Source organism: Castor canadensis, chromosome 16 (genome assembly GCF_047511655.1).
Source record: "Castor canadensis chromosome 16, mCasCan1.hap1v2, whole genome shotgun sequence".
NCBI classification, from domain to species: domain Eukaryota; kingdom Metazoa; phylum Chordata; class Mammalia; order Rodentia; family Castoridae; genus Castor; species Castor canadensis.
This window is the reverse complement of record NC_133401.1, coordinates 23,165,729-23,185,943: the sequence shown is the minus strand read 5'-3', so window position 1 is coordinate 23,185,943 and position 20,215 is coordinate 23,165,729. Positions and strand designations below refer to the sequence as shown.

The 20,215-nt window shown below is 49.7% G+C and overlaps 2 protein-coding genes across 8 annotated transcripts; one reads left to right on the top strand and one right to left on the bottom strand.

Annotated features, from left to right (window-relative positions):
* Positions 1 to 238: 238 nt before the first annotated feature.
* On the bottom strand, positions 239 to 9,120 carry LOC109689961 (cytoplasmic tRNA 2-thiolation protein 1). 7 transcript variants are annotated; one of them, XM_074058120.1, is made up of 5 exons: positions 8,937 to 9,025; positions 7,169 to 7,280; positions 6,015 to 6,168; positions 5,083 to 5,632; positions 239 to 3,067 (listed from the first exon to the last, which is right to left on the bottom strand). In XM_074058120.1, the coding sequence occupies exons 4-5, from the start codon at positions 5,588 to 5,590 to the stop codon at positions 2,541 to 2,543; spliced, it is 1,035 nt and encodes a 344-aa protein (XP_073914221.1). In that variant the 5' UTR covers positions 5,591 to 5,632; positions 6,015 to 6,168; positions 7,169 to 7,280; positions 8,937 to 9,025; the 3' UTR covers positions 239 to 2,540. The 7 variants fall into 7 exon arrangements, with proteins under 7 accessions (XP_073914221.1, XP_073914217.1, XP_073914219.1 ...); XM_074058116.1 differs by lacking the exons at positions 7,169 to 7,280; positions 8,937 to 9,025 and adding an exon at positions 9,030 to 9,120; XM_074058118.1 differs by lacking the exons at positions 7,169 to 7,280; positions 8,937 to 9,025 and adding an exon at positions 9,030 to 9,087 and having other exon boundaries at positions 6,015 to 6,227.
* A 135-nt stretch (positions 9,121 to 9,255) lies between these two features.
* On the top strand, positions 9,256 to 17,805 carry LOC109689965 (beta-1,4-galactosyltransferase 3-like). The gene is made up of 5 exons (XM_020169053.2): positions 9,256 to 9,670; positions 15,336 to 15,523; positions 16,002 to 16,124; positions 16,309 to 16,410; positions 16,497 to 17,805. Exons 1-5 carry the CDS (start codon positions 9,506 to 9,508, stop codon positions 16,708 to 16,710), a joined length of 792 nt encoding a protein of 263 aa, XP_020024642.2. The 5' UTR covers positions 9,256 to 9,505; the 3' UTR covers positions 16,711 to 17,805.
* The last annotated feature ends 2,410 nt before the right edge of the window (positions 17,806 to 20,215 follow it).

Below are 20,215 nucleotides of genomic sequence, written 5' to 3'. Positions count from 1 at the left end.
CCTGAATTCAAGTTGACACCAAAAAGCTGTAAACATCACACCCAAGTCTTGAGCTTGAGCCAGGACTCAAGTTCTCAGTTGCTATCTCTCACCACAAAGGACACCCACAGAGATAACCTTGAATTCAGCTGTCCCTTCTGGTGGCTTCTTGAGTGGCCAGAGCTGGGCTGAGGGGCAGAAGATGCAGTTTCAGGTAGGTTCTGGTCTGTCCTGCTCTGAGATGCTCCAAGAATATCAAGTGTGTGTATGTGTGTGTGTGTGTGTGAGAGAGAGAGAGAGAGAGAGAGAAAGAGAGAGAAGGAGGAGGAGAAGAAGAGGAGAAGGAAGGAAGGAGGGAAGGAGGGAGGGAAGGGAGGAAGAAAATAGGAAGAAGAGGAGGAGGAGGAGAGCAACAACAAGAATTAAAGGCAAAAGATTTATTTGATCTAAAGAGAAACCAGAGTAGAACAACAAGAATAAGAACAAGAGAGAGCCCATACTCCATTTTCTGGAGGTATGGAGATGGATATCTGGAGGAGGCAACACTTGAGTGGCAGGCTGTTAGAAGGATCCATAGACAGGTTGTCTCTAGCCCTGAATTGAGGGGAGTTTTGACTTCACTTCCTCGGAAGTCATATGTGGGAAGAGGCATTGACAGGGGAAGGAGTTTGGGGCAGCTGGGCCCAGGGTCTCCAGCTGTCTGCTCTTTCTTCATCTGCTCATGATCTCAAATGGAAGGGACTGATCAGGTGATAACAGGGGTTGTCATGTCCCCTGCTATGTGTGTGTGAGGTGAGAGGTCTGCAGGAATATGACTTAATGGAGATTCCCTGATCTCCATTTTGTGGTACAACTCAGAGAAAACATGGAGGATAGGAACTGCATGTATGAGAAATCAGGGACACAGAGTAAGGTGTAATGTCATGCTCTCACCTTCCCTTCTCTCATTCTGAAATGTCTGTGTTGATTCTAGAATCACCCATATTTTTGATTTGTGAAAGAGGCCAATATACACCCTGATCTTCTTATATCCACAAACAGACCAGGTCAAAATCTGTAGGAAGAAAACCTAGGACCTTGGACCAATTCCACCTCCAATTCCACAAAGTGCTCTCTGAGCAATAGGGATGCCAGGTTGGGAGAGAGAATGACATTCTTTTTTCTTTGTGGGAAGACTTCTTGTGAGATACTGCATTGTGAGAACAGCAAACACAGTGTGTGCAGGTGATAGCAGCGTGGGAGCCTCATCCAATGACTTGAGATGAAGAAGCGAATTTGCTGAACCTTGGCAATTCCATTACTTGAGAGTTCAAGGCCAGTCTGGGCTACATAGTGAGACTCTCCCACACACCATCTCAAAAACAAAACAAAAATGCTGAAGGAATTAGGAAGCCAAGAGATGAGCCAGGTATGCATACATGCTTTTTTCCCTCAAAAAGAGTGCTCATTCCAAGGAGTTACTGAGAAATTAAACAGAATATTTGTAAGTCTCAGGGGGCTGGAGGGATAAAAGCTTGACTGGGGCTGTCAAAGTTTCTAGTGAACATTGCAGTCTTCCTGCAGGAGAAGACTATAGGGACTTATAAGGTCCCTAAATTGGGATCTTACAGAGTAAGTGTGGGCTGAAAATAAGTGATACCTCATAAAGATTGAAACCATACTTCTAATTCCCTCATCCCTGATTAAAGTGATCTACTTGCAACAAGCAAGAGTAAATGTGTACTGAATAAAATAGTATGACCCGGAGTCTAATGTCATCTCTGTAATTTTTCATAATTGTATCAGGCAGAATGCATCCAGGGAAACAAATTCACTGAGGGAATTACAAAAATAACAGATTAGCAGACCTAGCTGAGCACTGGTGGTTTATCCCTGTAATCCCAGTTTCTTAGCAGGCTGAGATTAGGAGGATCACAGTACCAGGCCAAGCCAGGGGAAAAAAAGTTTGAGAGATTCGATCTCAATGGAATAAAGCTAGGCATAGTGGTGTGCACCTGCTATCCCAGCGACAGTAGGAAGCATAAACTAGGGGAGCCACTGGTCCAGCTGAGCCTGGGCAAAAAGCGAGACCCTATCTCAAAAATAACCTAAGCAAGAGGGCTGTATGGCTCAAGTGGTAGAGTGCCTATCTCGAAAACACAAAGCCCTGAGTTCAAACCACAGTACCATCAGACGAGAGAGAGAGAGAGAGAGAGAGAGAGAGAGAGAGAGAGAGATACTGAATAGGAGGACAGGACCATCACTAAGCAGTTCATCTGAGCACAGGTGTAGAGGGACAAGATAGAGCTTGCAGGGAAATCTGAGAAGCTGAGCACATTCACTGCTATTGTGGGACTTCCAAAAGGGTCCTTCACAGAAAGTCCTGTGGGAAGCTGGTGTCTCTGTGAGGACATGGCCAAGAAGATGCTAAGGCCGATCATCACCAGGGCTGACAGGTGGGAAGATGAGCTGCATCCCCTTCCAACTCCACAAGGAAGGCCAGACCAAGGTAGCTCAAGTTTATTCACAGTGACATTTCCAGGCAGCCCCCGCCTGGAGGTCCCCTCTGCACCCCGGAGCCATTAGAAGGCGGGGATGGCCTCGATCCCAGCCCGCCCCCCGCCCCGCGGCGGCCCCTCCTCGTCCAGCCCGCGGCGGCCCTTGCCGATGGCCAGGCGCGGCCGGCCGCGGTTCAGGCCGTCCAGGAGCGCGCAGGCCTGGCAGAGCGCGCGGCTGGCCAGCGCCCCGCAGCGGGAGCAGGCGCCGGGACGCGGGGGCCGCGCGGCCGGAGCCAGCGCCAGGCGCTCGGCCGAGTGCACGAGGTCCAGCACCGCCGACGGCCGCGCCGCCTCCAGGCGCTTGAGCAGGTCGCGTGCGTGGCCGCGGAAGGCCTCGGGCGCGTACACGCACTCCTCCGAGAAGTAGCGCAGGCCGCGGAAGTGCGCGTACAGCACCACCTCCTTCTGCGACGCCAACTGCAGCGGGCGGCAGCGCGGCAGGGCGCCGCCCTCGCCGGGGGACCCCAGGCCCCCGCCCCGCGCCAGCCGCCCCGCGTCGCCCCGCAGGAAGTTCATGAGCACCGTCTCCGCCATGTCGTCAGCGTTGTGACCTAGGGGAGAGATGGCACGGGTGAGGCGAACGCGGAGGGCGCTGCTGGCTGTGCGCCCCCCTCCCCCAACCAGGGGCAGCCAGGACCCAGGGAGAGGCGGGAAGGAGAGGGGTCATGGAGATCCCCAGACCCCCAGGACCCAGACAGAGAAAGGGGGCCATGAAGACAACCCTACCCTGGGCACCCCAAGCAGCTAAGAGCCAGGAGAGGCGGGAAGGAAAAGGGGCCATGGGGATCCCGGACACCCAGCACCCAGAAAGATAAAGGAGAGAGAGGGGGCCATAGAGAACCCCCCCTAATCTTGGCAACTCTGGCAGCTAAGACCCAGGGAGAGGTGAGAGGAAGAAGGGCCCGTGGAGACTCCCAGACACCCAGGACCCAGAGAAAGAAAAGAGAGAGGGGGGGCCATGGAAGACCCACCCTCAGAGGCACCACAGGCAGCCAGGACCCAGGGAAAAGCAGGAGAGACAAGGGGACCTAGAGACCCCTGGGCACCACGGGCAGCCAGGACCCAAGGACTAGAAGGGAGGAGGAGTGGGCCATGGAGACCATCCTGGGCACTGCAGGCAGCCAAGATTCAGAGAGAGGCAGAAAGACAGGGGGTCATGAAGACCCTGGGCACCAGGGCAGCTAGGACCCAGAGAGAGATGGGGAGGGAGGGGGAGTAGGCCATGAAGACTCCAGGCACGGTGGGGTAGGAGGAGGCTGAAAGTGGTCACAGCAAGCAAGAAACTCAGGATAGCATAGACTCCTCCTTTGACACCCACCTGCTATATACCAGGTCCCATGCTGGTTACCCTTTCACATAAATGCTTGTGCCTGAAAAGCCCATTTCAACCTCAGGTAAAACTACCTCAGACTACACAACTACAAGTAGCAGTGGAGATTCTCCAGAGAGCTGGAGATACAGGTGCCCCCTGGGAATGCAGGTCAGTGTTTAGAAAGACCAGAGAGAAAGTTAGTATTTACACACCAGCCGCCGTAAAATTTAAACTCAGGCCAAACTTACTCTGCATCTTTTCCTCTTATACTTGAGTCTTTGTACTAAAGCATTAGTCTCTTGAAGGCTTTTCTAGTTGGCCATACTTCCCCTCCTCAGGGCGTTTGCATAATGTTTCTTCTGCTTAGAGCACCTCTCCCAAGCCCCTACTCTTACATCACCTGGTCAACAATGTAACCTTCAGGTCTCAGCTCACTCAGGAGAGACTTTCTTCATCCCTATTTCTTCCCTTTCACTAGGACCTGTACTGTAAAGTCACAAGGTTTGTAGCAGTTGTCAGAATATGGTTATTTTGTGAGAATCCAGCAGAGGCAAAGACTCGGTCCAGGAAATCATCATAACATAATGTTCACTGTCTTTCAGTCTATAGTCTAATTACCTTACAATAATCCATCTAATTCCCAACAACTCCAGGATCTAGGTATTACTAATATACCCATTTTACAAAAGAGCATACAGAAGCTAGGTAATTTGCCGCGGGGCTACACATCTTATAGGTAGTGTTTAGCAAATGACCAATAATTACTTAAGTAATGATTGGGAGAAAGCTTCAGAAAGAAGCTGATAGAAGTACTTCAGCACAATCGTGTTCAGACTACATATGGCTTCTGATGGGAGACACCCATTCCCACTCCTCCCTTTGTGAAGGACAACACAAAGGTCACTAAAAATGTTTAAAATTATTTTTAAAAACATGACAAAATGTCTTTTTTTTTAAGTAAAGGAGCCTAGGATTAGCCCCTCCACACCTCTATGTGGCAATGTCTTCATACCAAGAATGATGGCGCTCGCAAAGCCAACCCTACTCAAACTAGTACTGTACATGCCATACAAGTGAACCAGCAGTAGGCGCCACTCAACTTAGCGCATGCGCAAAACCCATATCCATACTAGGCTCCTTCCCTTAGGTCAGGCGCAGGGGCTCCTTTCCCACCCCTTGAACATGCGCACTAGTTCCCTTTCGAGCCGCCCCCTTCCTGCGCATGGTCCTTCTGGCCACGCCCCCTGCGCCCACCTGTCACGATGTGCGTGGCTCCCACGAGGCGCGCCCCTTCCTCTAGCGCACGGCGCCGCAGCACCCCGCAGAAGGTGCAGCAGGAGCGGCTGCGGCCGGAGCCGGCCGTGCTGCGGGCCACGGCGTCCATCGTCCAGCCCCCGAAGAGGTCTGCGTAGGCCACTACGGTGAGCGGCAGCTCCCAGCGCTCCGCCTGACACCGTACGGCCGCCAGTGCCGCATCCCGGTAGCCGCCGATGCCCTCGTCCACCGCCACGAGCTGCAGCGAGATGTCCAGGCGCGGTGCGAGCGTGCGCAGCACGTGCGCCAGCACGGTGGAGTCCTTGCCTCCCGAAGCGCCCACGGCCACCACGGCGCCGGGCGGCAGCAGGCGGCCCGCGAGCACCGTGTGCAGCACCTCAGTCTCGAAGGCGGCACAGAAGCAGGAGCCGCACAGCGCCTGCCCCGAGCGCGGGCGGCGGAGGGCGGCGCGCGCCGCGTGGCAGGAGGCGCACGTCGGGGCGGGCATCGTCGGGTCACGGCGGGGGAGGGCGGGTGGGGTCGGCTTGTCCTGGACGGGGAGAGAGAAGCGGGTTACACGGAAAGTCGGGACTTAATGGGGAGGCTGCCTGGGTAGCATCAGTGCTGGAATGGACCCGGCGCAAGGGTGTGCACGGGAAGAGTAGCTTCTCCCTGAGCCGGGGACCCGAGGGTTAGACATAGCTTCTGTGTAAAGGGGGCGCTGCCTTCAGGATGATTGCGCTCATCATGCACCCCAAAAAAGAGGGGAGAAAGGAGTTGATTTCAGGGGGAAAGAGAGAAAGACACAACCAGGTTATACTCAGAATTAGGATGTGTCTGCTCCAGAGGTGCCTTTAAAGGTCTATTGCACAGCCTCTACGCAGGCCACCTGTTACAGTCCTGATCAGGGGGATAATGTGGATATCACTGACCTCGGCCTTCAGGGCTGTTCAGAGAGCTCGGAGAGGACCAGTTAAGGACTCTTAAGTCCTGAGGCCGGAGGACTGCAGCTGTGTTCAGGGGCAGGACACTGTCTCCAGGAATTGGTCCTGATTGTTTCCTTTGAAAGGCAGGTGATCACTCCCTCTAGAGAAAGACAGACGAAGCTTGGGTGGCACCTCCACGGACACCAGCTGGGGTTGCTCCTGTTACAGATGCACAAGCTCCTATGGTCCCATGGACACAGGGGTCGATCCATCCTCCCCTTTCTTGCCTCATCCCTCCCCAACCACCCAAGATTCCAACCCTCCAGCCATACCCTCCTTGGTCCTGCCTGTGAGCCCAAGAAAACCAAGTTTAGTCTACCTCCCCAAGCCAATGTCACCTCCAGCTTGGGCCACTGTGGTAGTCTCTTGCCATATGGAGCAGGCCAGGCTGCTTCTAGGGTTTACCACAGTGTTTGGAATGATTTTACGTAACTGTATCCTGTCTGTAACTTCCATGAGAGCAGCGACCAGTGCCATTCACATGTCTAACAAGTATCTCAAATCCCTGATTTCTTTAACTAAAGGGACTTCTGTAGTAAAGGGAGGCTCTGAAGCCAGGGCATGATAATCCTAGCACTGGCAAAGCGGAGGCAGAAGGATCACAGAGTTCAAGGTCAGCCTGCGTTTCATATTTACATATAAATATGAAACGCAGGCTGACCCTGAGTGTGAGAGGAGGAGCTCTGTCTGACCTTCTGGCTGTTCTAGTTGTTCACACCAGAAGTTCTGAGGTCCAGGACCACTCTGGTTGACTCCAAATTGCAGCCTGCCCTGATCTTTCAAATTCTTGATTTAGCTTCAAAACAGATCCAAAAGCCAACCAGTTCTCACCATCTTCATTGCTGACAACCTAGTTTGGGCCATCTCACTCCTGGATCATTGGCATAGGACTCCTTGTTGTTCTCCCTGACTCAACTTCCCCACCTCCTCACAGGCTCTTTTCCACATAGCAGGCACTGGGATCCTACCCAGTATCTTCTCAATCCCTCTGTGGGTTTCATTTCATTTTAGGTAAACAGTAATGGCCTATGAGGCCCTATGCCATTTTCTCCTTTTTTTTTTTTTTTTTTTTTTTCCTGACTTCATCTCCTACTGCTTACCATGCTGGTTTGTGCTCTCAAGCATCCCAGGACCATGCCTGCCTCCGGGTGCTGGTACTGGCTCTTCCGTCTGCCCAAGTTCTCTTCCCTGTTGCTGAGCCCAGCAAGCAGCCTTCGGGGCATAGTTATGGTGCCCATCAGGCACATCTTTCACAGCCAAACAATGCCCCCTTGAAATCTTTCTATCCCACTGTTTTGTTTTTTTAATCAAGTTTTCCCTTTGCTCTCCTTGTTTCTCTCTTCTCACTCAGGGAGACCTCTTCATGGTCCTCAGACCCTGCCCTGCACCCCTCTTCTCATTCTCCTTTTGGGTGACTGAATCACAACATCCACCAGCCTGGTCCTCTAAATGCTCGACTGAATATTTACACTGTTTCTCACATCTCGGTGCCAAAACTGAGCATTCTCCACACCCCAAGGCAGAAACTTAAGTCTATGTATGTTATTGGGGTTTGAACTCAAGGCCTAACAGTTGCTAGGCAGGCGCTCTACCACTTGAGCCACTCCACCAGCCCTTTTTTGTGTTGGGTATTATCAAGATATTGTCTCTCAAGTATTTGCCCAGGCTAGCTTTGAACTGCAGTCCTCCTGATCTCTGCCTCCTAAGTAGCTAGGATTATAGGTGTGAGCCAATGATGCCCAGCTAGAAACTTAAAATCTTCCTGAGCTGTTCCTCTATCTCCCCAGAGCTCTACTCAGCTACTCAGCATCTCTGTAGGACAGCACTCATCTTTCCCATACTCTTAAATCCACAGTCACCCAGTCCTGGAGTCCACTTCCAGAGGGCTTCGTCAGATCCTGTCCCACTCCGGTTTGGGCTTCCAATTCTGAGCCAGTGAGCACTTGAGATCTTTTCTGGCACTTTGTGATCTGGCCCCACCAACCTCAGCCAGATGAACTTCTGGTGGGATTTTCAACAAGTGGGCTGGGCACTCTGCTAAACATGGTAATGACCTGGCTCTTACCTTCCAATCTCTGCTCAAACTTTCTTTCATTCATACGCACATTCATTCAAATATCCTTTGAGTGCCTCCTAGGTACCCAACATGCCCTAGGCACTGGGGACACAGCATAAGACACGAAAGGTTGCAGTTCTCCGGGCACTAACATTCTAGTGGAGGAGCCAAGCCATGGATAAGCAAGTCAATAACCACGATGTTTTCCAAATAGGAAAAGTAAGAAAGAGGAACAGAGTGGAGGGTGGCAAGGGCAGAAACAAGCAGAAGAGCGAGGTGACTCCTACCGTGATGCAGGGGAGCAATAATGGTGACTCAGAGCACAGTGAAAACAGCAGAGGTGGAGAGATGGGACTCAACACAGACTTGGCTGAGGGAAAAAGGTGAATAAGAGAAGAGAGGACTCCCCAACTCCAAGGTATTTTAGCTTAAGCACTTGGAAAGACAGTGGAGCCCATCTGGTGGAGAGGAGTGAGGTTGGGCAAGAAGGGGAAAACAGTATGAGTTTAGGGCAAAGAATCTGTAATTTCATTAGGACGTTCTCTGCTGTGGGAAGTTTCCTAAGCTGAGTCTGGCGTCTCCTTTGGGCCGCCGGGACGCCCTTCGTCCAGCCCCGACCACTTGGGGTCGTTCCCAGGGCACAGGAGGACGCGCTCGCGTCGCACCCGGTTGGAGGACAAGAGCGAGAAGGGAAATAAGCCGAACCCGGCCCTCAGGGTCCAAAGCGGGTCAGCAGGTAAAACAGCTATTAGGGCATTCCCGTCCAGAAAGAGGTGTTGAGAGATCACAGAGAAGAGTGCCATTCTGCCTACCAGAATGTGGAAGAGAAATAAAAAGACGTTCAATTCCGACACGCAAGGGCGACAAAGGGCGGAGACTCGCGCGCTGCGAGAATGGGTGCTCACCTAGGCAGAACACACGCTGGAAGGTCCCCGCTCCAAGAAAAAGCGGAAGTAGATGAAAGAACTATAATTCCCAGAAGGCCCTGGGCCGACCCGCCTGCCTACGACTCCCAGGTGCCTATGGGTCGCTTGGAGCCAAAACGCTTTTCTGCTACGAGACAGACTTGGCCTACAACTCCCTCCGACACTCGCGGCAACTTTGCTTGCTCCGCCCACCGCTCCCAGAGTGCACTAAGCCCGTCCGCTCCGTTTTCTGTTGCGCAGCGCCATGTGTGGCGTTTGTTTTCAACATGGCGCTGGGCAGTTTGTTTCAAAGATAAAGTGGACGTTTTTTAGATTGTTTTCTGGTCTCGTGGGGGTATAAAAGTTTGCAGTGTGCAAGGAGGGAAAAAGGCAAAGAAAGTGGATGCGAGGGTGGAAGGGGAGGCTAGCGCCTGCGCTGAATACACTCAAGGGGATGCGGTTGGGCTTCTGCAGCCATGGCGACGGGTGTGTGCAGGGTCGAGCGGCGGAGGCCGAAGGTTTCGGGTCACTGCGTGCGCGGATCGGTTTGCGGGTCTCTACGCGTGCTGCGGACTCGGGACTTGGAGGCGGTAGACAGTTACACGCAGTCTTCCGTCTGCCCTGCCGTGGACTCCTGCCAGGTGAAGTTGAAGTCTGAGGTCAGGATTGAGAGCCAGATCCCAAAACCAGGGACCAGAACGCTCTCCCTATAGTTCGGTGGAGCTTTGCGTCCCAGGCCCGAGCCCTAGACCCTCAACCTCCTTCTAACTCCCAAACTGCCCCCTTCTTCTGTATATTCTAAGACTTTGTCTTCTGTGAGACCGCAATAAGGAGGATTGAGAGTGAAAGGTGATGGGGGCGTGCCTCAGATGTCTCAAGGGTTGAACTCTGGTGTTTGGGGGTCCTCACGCCCTGCCTTCTGGTAAGCAGTTGTATGGGGCCTAGCCCAGGAGGTAAACTCAATGTGGAGGTCCCAGATGTTAAGGGCTACAGGAGCCCAGAGATTATCAGTACTGAAAGCCAGGATATGGTGGGAAACAACAGCACTTAATGAACAGTTAGCTTGTGCCAGATACAATGCTCTGCACCTTGCCTGCATTCTCTCAGCTTCCTCATCTATAAAATAGGCATACTACTACTGCTTGCCTCAAAGTGTGTGTGATGATAAACCTGTTCACATGAAGTGTTTGCAACAGTCCTCAACTTTATTTTCATCTCATTTAGTCCCCATAACCAGAGATGACTTTTTTTTTTCCCCCTGAGGCAGGCCTAAGTTTTAGCTCTTTTAGAGTAAGCAGTGAGATGAGAATTTCAAAACTTTAGGTAAGTTAGTCTAAGACACTGGTCCCCAACCAGGGAGGTTAGGGATGATTTGGTTCTCAGAAAATTTTTGGTAATGTCTAGAAACGTTGGTTGTTGTAGAGTAGAGAGGGAAGGGGTGGGGCTGGCATCTAGGAGGCAGGGACTGGAATGCTGCTGAGTCACCTTGGCTCTTCAGGTGACAAGACACACTTTGCAAAACAGCAGCCTTTCCTGTCTCAACACTAGGTGAGGGAGTCTCCAAATGTGATTCTGTACGCCCTCATCCTGGAGGACGTGTAACAGTTGCTATGTTGGCTCCATGGAAACCATCATTTGCATTTGACTCCTGCAGGAAGAATCATGCTCTGGGACCAGGAGACCACACATACCATCTAGGACTCTTCATTCCTCCAGTCTCACCAACACCCAACTCCCTCTCCCTGACCCGGATGATCCTTCATGACTTAACCCTGGTCAGCACTCTGAAATTCTTCCCCTTCCCACCGCAGGGTCTTGACACTTGCTGTTCCCCCTACCAGAAACACATGCCATGGTTGTCTCCGCATCTTACAGGTCTTGGATTAAATGTCACCTCCCCAGCCACCCTAGCCTTATATTATTCCTTTATTCTACTCCATTACTCCTTTTACTTATTTTGGTATCACTCTCACAAATGTTTTGTCCTCTTGTCTTTCCCAGCAGAATATAGGTTTCATGGGAGCAGAGATTATTGATTGTGTTTGTGGCTTTATCCTTATAGCTGCTTAGTAAACATAGATGAATAAATAAATGAACACTCAGTCCTTGGACTGGGTGATGCTGGGGACTCACAGACTTGCCCTCACAAGACTTCCAGGCTGGTGAGGGAGAGAGACCTGGACATATATCATTCCTGGTGATTAGAGATGTGACAGCAAAGATACCAGGGCCTAGGAGAGCCCAGATGGAGTACAAGAGAGCCAGGGACTTGGACAACACTCTCTAGACAAGTAGTACCTATGATGACTTATGAAAGATGAGCAGGAATTCATTGAGGGAGAGAAGAGCCTCTGTCTGCATTAACTCATCCATCCATTTCCTGGGGTCTCATGTGCTCAGAAATGTGGGGGACCTCAGCAAGTGTTTGATGGGGGAGATTGCTCAGATAGTCATAATCCAGGATAGACTGTAGCAGAGGGAGGCCACTGAACTGTGGAAACTGGTAGAGGCCACTTGATATTCGGGGGTGGAAGAGAAAAAGTATGCAAAATGAGCCAAAGTAGTGTAGGAGCCTTTCATACCAGATGCTAGAGATGTTGGAGAATCTGACCCAGTGCCAAAATAATGCTGAGCCCATGTCACACTCCAAGCTATGCACATTGCATGGCCTACCACTACAACCCCAAAAGACTGATCCAGCCATAAGCCCTACTTTACAAAGAAGCTCAGATTTAGAGATGTCAAGTGCTCACTAGGGAAGCAGCACATCTGGTGTCCAGTATTACCAGAGAGTTTGGAGGGAGTCAGAGTGACAGAGGAGAGACTGTCAATATGCACAAGGCAGCCTCTCATTCTGGCTTCCCTTCTGTGGCACCTGCAAAGCCAGTAAGGGAAGACTGGACTGAGCCCCAAGGAGCTCTGAGCAAAAGTGACAGGTTTGCAGAGTGGGAGCAATGACCTTCTGTTTCTTTTTCCCTAGTATGGAAAAGCAGAGAGGGCTCCTGTTATTTTTGGGCATACAACTGCTGCTTATGGGTGCATTCCTCTACCAAAACCACTACCGCCGAGATGTCACCTCCTTTTTGCGCCTCCTAATACAAAGCAGGCCAAAGGTGGGAGAAGAGCTGCCTTTTTTGGTCCATGGCTCCTCTCCAGGAATCCCTCGCCAGGACGTCTATTCCAACCTCAGCCAGATCCACTCTGTAGACATCCGTGAGGAGGATCTGCCCAACTGCTCCATCATCTCACCCTACATCAGTAAGCTTGGGGTGGGCCTTCTACACCCCCTAACCCCACCTCATATTGCAGGGAGCTGGAAATAATCCCTGGGGAGTGGAGTAGAACCTAGATGTAGAGAGCAGTGGACCTGGTGGCTGCTGGTGATGGAGTGTGTTCTGGTTACCTGTGGCTACAACACAACAAATCACCCCAATAATTAGTGTCTTTGAGCAAACAAACACTTTGAGAGGTTGCAGAGTTTATGTGACTCAGGAATTTTTGGAAGGGCTCAGCTGGGTGGTTGGCGTCCACGTTTTCATGCAGTTGAGATGTGACTGGAGTTGGAACCTCAGGGGACAATGCCCTTGGAACTGGCTGAGTATCTCTTTTTTTCCCCCGGCTACTGGAGATTGAGCTCAGGTCCTTGAGTTTACTAGACAGGCACTGTACCACTTGAGCCATGCCCCCAGTCCAGTATCTCACTCTTTATATCCATCATGGCCATCTCAGGGCCTCTCCAGTTAGTCTCTCTTTTTGGGCTCCTTTGGCTTCTTCAAAGCATGGGGATCTCAGTGAATCAAATTCTTACATAGCAGATAAAGGTTTCAATAGCAAGTATTCATATAAATGAGGAAGAAGCTGACCTTTTTTGATACAGACTCAAAAACCATATAGCTTTGCTTCTGCCTTATGGTATCCACTAAAACAAGAATAAATAAAAACTCACCTAACTTCAAGATGTTGGGAACACAGACTCGCCACTCAATACAGAAGAGTCAATTTTACATTATAAGAACAGCATGCTGAATAAGAGCTATTATTGCCATCTTTGAAAAAATATCTGATTCAGAAGAGGAATGGGGCATGACTGGATGTCCTCAGTGAGAGAGTGGGAGATCTGAGAACTATCCACAGGAAACATCTGGGAGCTAATATTTGGGAACATTGGTCCATGGGAAGAAAAGCAGCAGGTCCTCACCTGCTTGCTGAGAAAAGAGTGAGACACATGGGAGCTAGAGTAAGGCCAAGGGCCATATGTAATCAGGAATTGGGGGATGAGATAAGAATGACAGGAGGAAGTACTGATAGGTGGCAGGAGAAGCAGGAGCACAGGCATCTGAGTCCACATGGGTGTCCCAGAACCCTTCATACTGGAACATTCCTGGGTGGATTAAAACAACAGAAATTTATTGTCTCACCACTTTGGAGGCCAGAATTCTGAAATAAAGGTATTGGCAAGCGTTGGTTCTTTCTGGAGACTCTTGGAAAAGGAACCCTCCTAATTTCTGGTGTGTGCCAGCAATACTTGGTACTGCAGGGCTTGGAGGCATGCCACTCTAATCTGTCTCCATGGTTGGTCTTCCTTTTCTGTTCTTTTTTGTTTTGTTTTGGCTTCTTTGAGACCAAATCTCACTATGAAGCTGAGGCTGACCTGGATCTCACGTTGTAACCCAAGCTAGCCTCAAGCTCATGATCCTCCTGCCTCAGCTTCCTGAGTGCTGGGATTGCAAGCATGGACAACCACACCTGCCTTCTTTCTTCTCTCCAGGTCTTCCCAAGGCTTTCTTATAAGGATACCTATTATTGGATATAGGGTGCACACTGATCCATGTTACCAAGTTACATCTGTGAATACCCATTTCCAATAAGACCACTTACTATTTCCAATAAGGCCACATTCTGAGGTTCTGGAAGGACATGAATGAGAACGCACTAGTCAACCCAGCACAACTTGCAAGTTTGCTGGGGTAGGTGCTTGGACATTCTGATGTTCTACATCTCTCTCAGATGGTCCCTTGAAGGTGATGATCCCAGAGAACCTGACAATGGAGAAGGTGGTGGAGAAGAACCCATTAGTGAGGCTGGGAGGCCAGTACTGGCCACACGGCAGTGGTGGTACCCTACTATGGGCAAGCCCAACACCTGCAGCACCTTCTCTTCCATCTTCACCCCTTCTTGCAGCGCCAGCAACTGCACTATGCCATCTATGTGGTGAACCAGGTGAGGCAGGAGTGGCAAGGGCAGAAGGATCTGAGCATGACTTTGGAGAGTCAGGGTTGAAGTTAGTGCTCTGAGGTGAGTGTCAGGGTCAGAGAGTGTCTGCAGTGGGGGGAGGCTAGATCTGTGAATCAAGAAGAACTTGAATTGGGGGAATTTTGAGCCCATGGGTTTAATTTGTGTTTAGACTTGTTGTGTCTTGGATCAGCTTGAATGGCTGAGACAAAGACTCAGTCCTGCTGAATCTGGGCCTCTTTGAGACCAGGGCTGGTCAGCTTGAGCCTACTGTGTGGTAGGAAGGATTCACTGAGTTAATGAATATAGAGCAGTCAGGTCAATGCCTAGTACAAGGTCTAAGTGCTCAGTAAATGGCAGCAATGATGACAATGACTGTAATGGTATGATGATGAAGACGACGATTTTGAAGACAATGTTGCTGGTGGTGATGCTGGTGGCGACACTGAAGATGGAGTAGTGGAGGGAGTGTGTTGGTAATGTTGATAATGGAAGTGAAGTGACAATATTGACAGTGTTGAAGATAATGTGATCATGATTATGGCAACAGTGATTCTGATGCTAATGGTGAACATGATATTGATTGTGATGTTGGTACTGATTAAGGTGATAATGAAGAAGGTGAGGGAAGGGGGGTGATATCCTGAGGGTCACATGAAATGGGAGAAAGAGGAGAGTCAAATCCTATAGTGGTTTCTGGGCCTCGGACCTAGTCTTTGTCTGAAGACAGCAGAAACAGACATAGGTAGTACCTCATCACTCCTCCCATCAGCCTTCCTCAGATGGCCTCTTGAAGATTATGAAACTTTGAGAACCTTGAAGATGTCCAGAGGCGAGAAAGTGAAGATGCTGAAGTAACTGACTGGGATGAGGGTGGGATCCAAGAAAAGTTTTCCAGGGAAGGAAACTTTGAACTGCATCTTTCTGGTCAAGTATGGGGCTCTCATTCCACAGTGGGAATGAGGTGTTCCAGGTTGGGGAATGGTACTTGGAACCTGAGAGGAGCAACCTGGCAGGTAAGGGACGACTACTGTCTGATGGTGAAGGTGACACTGACATCTATGTCCACCCCAGGTAAAAAACACTACCTTTAACCGGGGCAAGCTACGCAATGTGGGATTCTGGGAGGCCATGCAGGAGGAAGACTGGGATTGTATCTTCTTCCATGATGTGAACCTACTCCCAGAGGATGACCGCAACCTCTATACTTGTGACATCTTCCCCGCCCATGTATCTGTGGCCATTGACAAGTTCAACTACAAGTAGGTGGAGAGGAGGGGACCTCTTGTGAGAGACTACTGCAAAGGCCCTGACTTTCCCTGCATCTCACCCTTCCCATCTGTACAGTGAAGTCAAGGTCAGGCTCTGGTCCCTGGAGCTAAAGTTGTAGGAAGGCAGGGCTGTTACAGAGGTTGGAAGGGGGAAATGAGAGGAGGGTCTAACCAGGGATGAGGTTTTGGAGAGAGGGGGCCATCAGTTGAGGTCACGTGGTGAATCTATCAGATGACTAGGGAAGGGGGATATCCCAGGGATCACAGGAGGGTTAGAGTGAAGCTAAACCCAGGACCAGGCAAGGATATACACTAGTCTTCAAGGGGGAGACTATCACAGATCTTGAGAGAAGTTACCACAGAGCTTAATGGAAAAGGATTCACCCAGAAATGAACCTTGGAGATCCTGGCCAGCAGGATCTCTGTTGCCTGAAATGCCTTGTGCTTTCAATGTTATCTGCCTCTCTAGGCTACCCTACCAAGGCTACCTTGGAGGAGTGTTTGCCCTGCGCCCCATTCACTACCTGAGGATAAATGGCTTCTCCAATGCAAACTGGGGCTGGGAAGATGAGGATAATGACATTGCTGCCAGGTGAGGGACTCTGCTCCAGGGAGCCAAGCAGAAGGGGCTCAGAGTCCCATGATGTGGGAGACACAGGATGTCCTGGACCGAGGGTGATATGGGCTGCCCTGGGATTGGACTGGGGAGGTGGGCTGTGGCACAGTCAGATGACACAAGGGCCTGGCCTCCATACCTTTTGCTCTGTCCCTGGAAGGGTGAAACTTAGTGGGATGCTCCTCTCACGGCCCCACCTACTGTTTGGGCGCTACCACATATTGGAGGGACAGGATCCTGGCTACAAGCAAAGTTCCCAGAGGTGAGTCAGTGTTGGGGGGGTGGGGCAGATGGCTTTGGACCCTTCCTAAAGACTGGGCTCCTGTGACTGCTTCTTCCCCTCTCCAGGTCCGGTCTTTTGGCTAGGATCCGCCAATGGTGGCAAGATGATGGCACCAACTCACTGGGCTACAGGCTGCTCTCTAAGGAGTGGTGGCCCCTCTACACCAACCTCACTGTGGACATCAACTTCCAAACCTTAGAAGCCCCAGTGTCTATTCGAGGAATATCTAGAGGGTGGGAAGGAGCTCCTGAAGCCAGGGTTTTCAGGGCAGCCCGATAATCCATCCTACCTGTTTTTTTAATTAAAGTTTATTTTACTCAATTCTCCTCTCTGCCATTCCTAATTACCACTCATCCATCCACCCATTTGCTCGCCCATCCATCTATCAATCCATTTACCCACCTATCCATCTATCCATCTACCCATCCACTCAGTCATCCATCCATCCATTTTCTTTCTTCCTCTCTTCCTACTCATTCTGCCATATCCAGGGGGGCCTTCTTACCAAACTGTAATAAGGCCAGGAAAAGTTCTCTTCAAGTGAGTGTGCTGAAAACGGGAATGAGAATTTTATGGTAAACAGTGTGCATAAGGAAAGTTCTGATCCAGCTTCATGTTGAATAATGGAATTCAATTTCTGAAAGCATCCTCATTTCAGATTTAATGAAACTCCACATTTAGTGAGTTGTAAGGACAAACATTTGTGGACTGCACATGGTGGACAGCCATCACGCTTGTGTTTATATGATTAATGCATGCAATTCACAAAGGAGGCCATCAGGTAAGAATTACTATCACTCCCATTGTGCAGCTGAGGAAATACAGAACAAAGAGGTTAAATCATCTGCCACCAGGCTAGTGAGAAGCACACCTAGGATGTGCAGCATCAGTTAGACCCTGACCCCAACTGCGAACACCCCCAAATCTTGTGTTGATTCTTAGAACTATCAAAGGATAGACCAAATCAATTTTGGGGGGGGGTGGGGTATTTTTAAAATTATTTAAATCACATATTTTATTATTGTTAATCATATGATTTGAAATATGACATTCCGTGTTTCACTATAGCTTTCACTGCCCAATAATAAAGAAGGTTATGGGAAGATAGGTAGCCTGGGGGGTTTTATCATGACTAGATTGTAGATTTTTTTGGTCTTAGGAAGAGTTGTACCAAATTCATTCTCATTCTTATTCATGTCTTCCTTCCCTTCTCCTCGCCTCTCTTCTCTTTTTCTCTTCCCCCCCTCCTTTCTCTCTCTGACAGGGTCTTGCAGTATAATCTAGGCTAGTCTCAAACTCATGATCCTTCTGCTTCACCGTCTGCATACTGGAATTGCACGCATGTGCCACCATGCCCAGTTTCTATCACATTCTTTAGACCTCAGTTTCTCATCTCTGAAATGGGGGTAGATTACCTCCTACAATGGTGGTGAGAAATGAATGAGTTAATTAACACAAGTTCCTTAACAGTAGTAGCTGCTGCCTCTGGAAATTCAATTAAAATGCAGAATCCCTCAATCTCACTTTGAGGTATTCATCTCTTAGTTCTCAAAGTCAACAGACCCATTCAGAAAGATTTGGACAGGCCCTCACATGAGTGAAAACCTCAGATTTCTCCCTACATTAACTCCAAAACTAGTCACCCCACCACTCTCCAGATTGTTTAGTCTATGCTCCAACCAGAACTAAGTACCAAATGGCTGCTCCCAAGGATCACTACTGAGAGAAAAAAAAAAGAGAATAATAAAAGGGTCAGAGACTGGAGGGACTGCGCAGGGGAGTGTGGAGGCAGGGGAGAAAAGGGAAGGAAGAAGGGAACAAGGAGTTGTGGACAATAGGCCTGGCAAGAAGTGTGAGGTCAAAGGTGTGGGATGCCAGGAAGGGACAGCCTTCTTTAAGAGGAAGTGCCTGCCCTAAGAGGTGGTTAGGAAGGGTCATGTGAGGAATGAACACCTTGCTGGAATGAGGCCCCAAGAGTGGGCCTCCAATTAATGTTTAGGGACAGGGAAAGCCCAGGTCAGAGGGTGTGGTCTTAGAAACCCTTTGCCTGTCTCTCCACTGTGTGCTTAAGATTAAATGAGGTCTGGATCTAGGGCTCTCATTAGTTTCCCTAAAAGTGGATGGTGCACCACCCTGAGCTCCAGGGCACACTATTTTCTTCATATTATCCAGATCCCTTCATCACCAGAGAGATCTCTGAGGCTCCCCTCCCAACTGAAGCATGAACACAAGCCTTAAGCCTGGAAGTCCAGGTGAGACTTGGTTTTCCACTGTGATGTGGAGGTGAAACATGTCACTGGCATTACCTCCTGGACAGGGAGAGACCAGTGAGACACAAACAGGACACATTTATCTCCAGAGCCCAACGTGGGTCACTGAATTTAGGCCTGTGCTCACTTCTGACCAGCTATGTGGGAATCCTCCTTGAAAGGGCCGGAACTGAGGCTGTTGGTCTGACCTTCAATACCCTCTCAGATGTAAAAAAGACTCAAAGCAAACTATTATCTTCCACTGCAGTTCCTCACCCCGCCCAGTATTGTCCAGGTATGCTTAGGAACGTGGGGTCCCCCTAAAGTTCTCTGAGTACTTGGCTTCCCAGTGAAGCTACAAGGGCTTAGCACACTCATGTGAATAAAGCACAATTACAGTCTTCCTTGTGTAGATGAAAAACCAGTACAGGTAAGACAAATGATTTTTGGCAGATGGACAGTGGAACTGGGAATCAGATCCAGGAACCTGGCTTCTTGGCCTGACCACTTAAGATTATGCTGCTCTGGTTTTCATAAGTATAACAGGATTTTTAAGGCAAAAATTGTAAAAGAGAGAATAATAAAAAATGAAGGAATGATTGAATAAATTATAGCATTTCAAAAAAATAATATGCATAGATAATGATCTGATCTTGTTTTTATTTGAGAAAGGGTCACACTGTGTAGCCCAGGCTAGCCTTGAACTCATGATCCTCCTGTCTCAGCCTCCTGAGTTCTGGGATGACAGGCATGTCACCACACCTGTTTATGACCTGATTTTTATAAAATAGATCATAACTCTCAACAATGTTAATGACAAAATAGGTTAATTTGCTCCTAAATCTAATCTTTCTTAGACTGAAAGAGAAACAGAATAGCTAGGCGGGAGACAGCTCAAACACTAGCACAGGGTTTATTTGGGAAGGAACCCTGCAGAGGGGAGTAGCTAGACAAAGCCAGAACCCCACTGCCTCTTACCGACTTGGAGTAGATATAGGGGAGGGGTGTGGAGGGGAAGTTTAGCTGGGTAGGAAAATTGCTAGGGGAAGCTAAAGAAAATAAGTGATAATTAGGTAGGTTAGTTGCTCAACCAGCTCCAGACACCCCCCACCAACTGCCAGCAAGGTGAGAATTTGTCACTCCTGGAGACCAGGTGTGGTTCTTCCTGTAAGTGGTGGGGTGTCTCCAGCAAGCTGCCTGCAAGGGTGTGTGTGTAGGGGGTCCAATCTTAACATGACGTCTCTATGTTCATCCTAACAATTCTCACACCTACACCCCCACTAAGCTCGCTTCATTTGCTCCTTTGTTCCAATCAAAACTGCTTCATGAAGCAAATCTCACACTGTGCCTTGAAAATTAACTCCCAATGTCACCCTACCTCCAGGGTGAGACCAATTCCTTTGAACCCCAAAAGCAGTTCCTCTCTACATCCCATGTTGATAGCTGTTTCAGGCAGTCTTCCATTAAACAGACAGGATGAATGCACCCAGGCAATTCCTTTCACATCTCACACCATAGTCCTCTACATGTGATTT

What these genes read in the sequence shown, in the direction of transcription:
- LOC109689961 (XM_074058116.1), bottom strand. Translation starts at nt 5,590, where the DNA reads ATGCCCGCCCCGACGTGCGCCTCCTGCCACGCGGCGCGCGCCGCCCTC. An exon ending in AGCCACGCACATCGTGACAG is followed by an intron (nt 3,068 to 5,082) that starts GTGGGCGCAGGG and finishes TCTCTCCCCTAG; the next exon opens with GTCACAACGCTGACGACATG.
- LOC109689965 (XM_020169053.2), top strand. Translation starts at nt 9,506, where the DNA reads ATGGCGACGGGTGTGTGCAGGGTCGAGCGGCGGAGGCCGAAGGTTTCG. An exon ending in CTGCCGTGGACTCCTGCCAG is followed by an intron (nt 9,671 to 15,335) that starts GTGAAGTTGAAG and finishes TGTCCACCCCAG; the next exon opens with GTAAAAAACACTACCTTTAA. An exon ending in ATTGACAAGTTCAACTACAA is followed by an intron (nt 15,524 to 16,001) that starts GTAGGTGGAGAG and finishes CTGCCTCTCTAG; the next exon opens with GCTACCCTACCAAGGCTACC.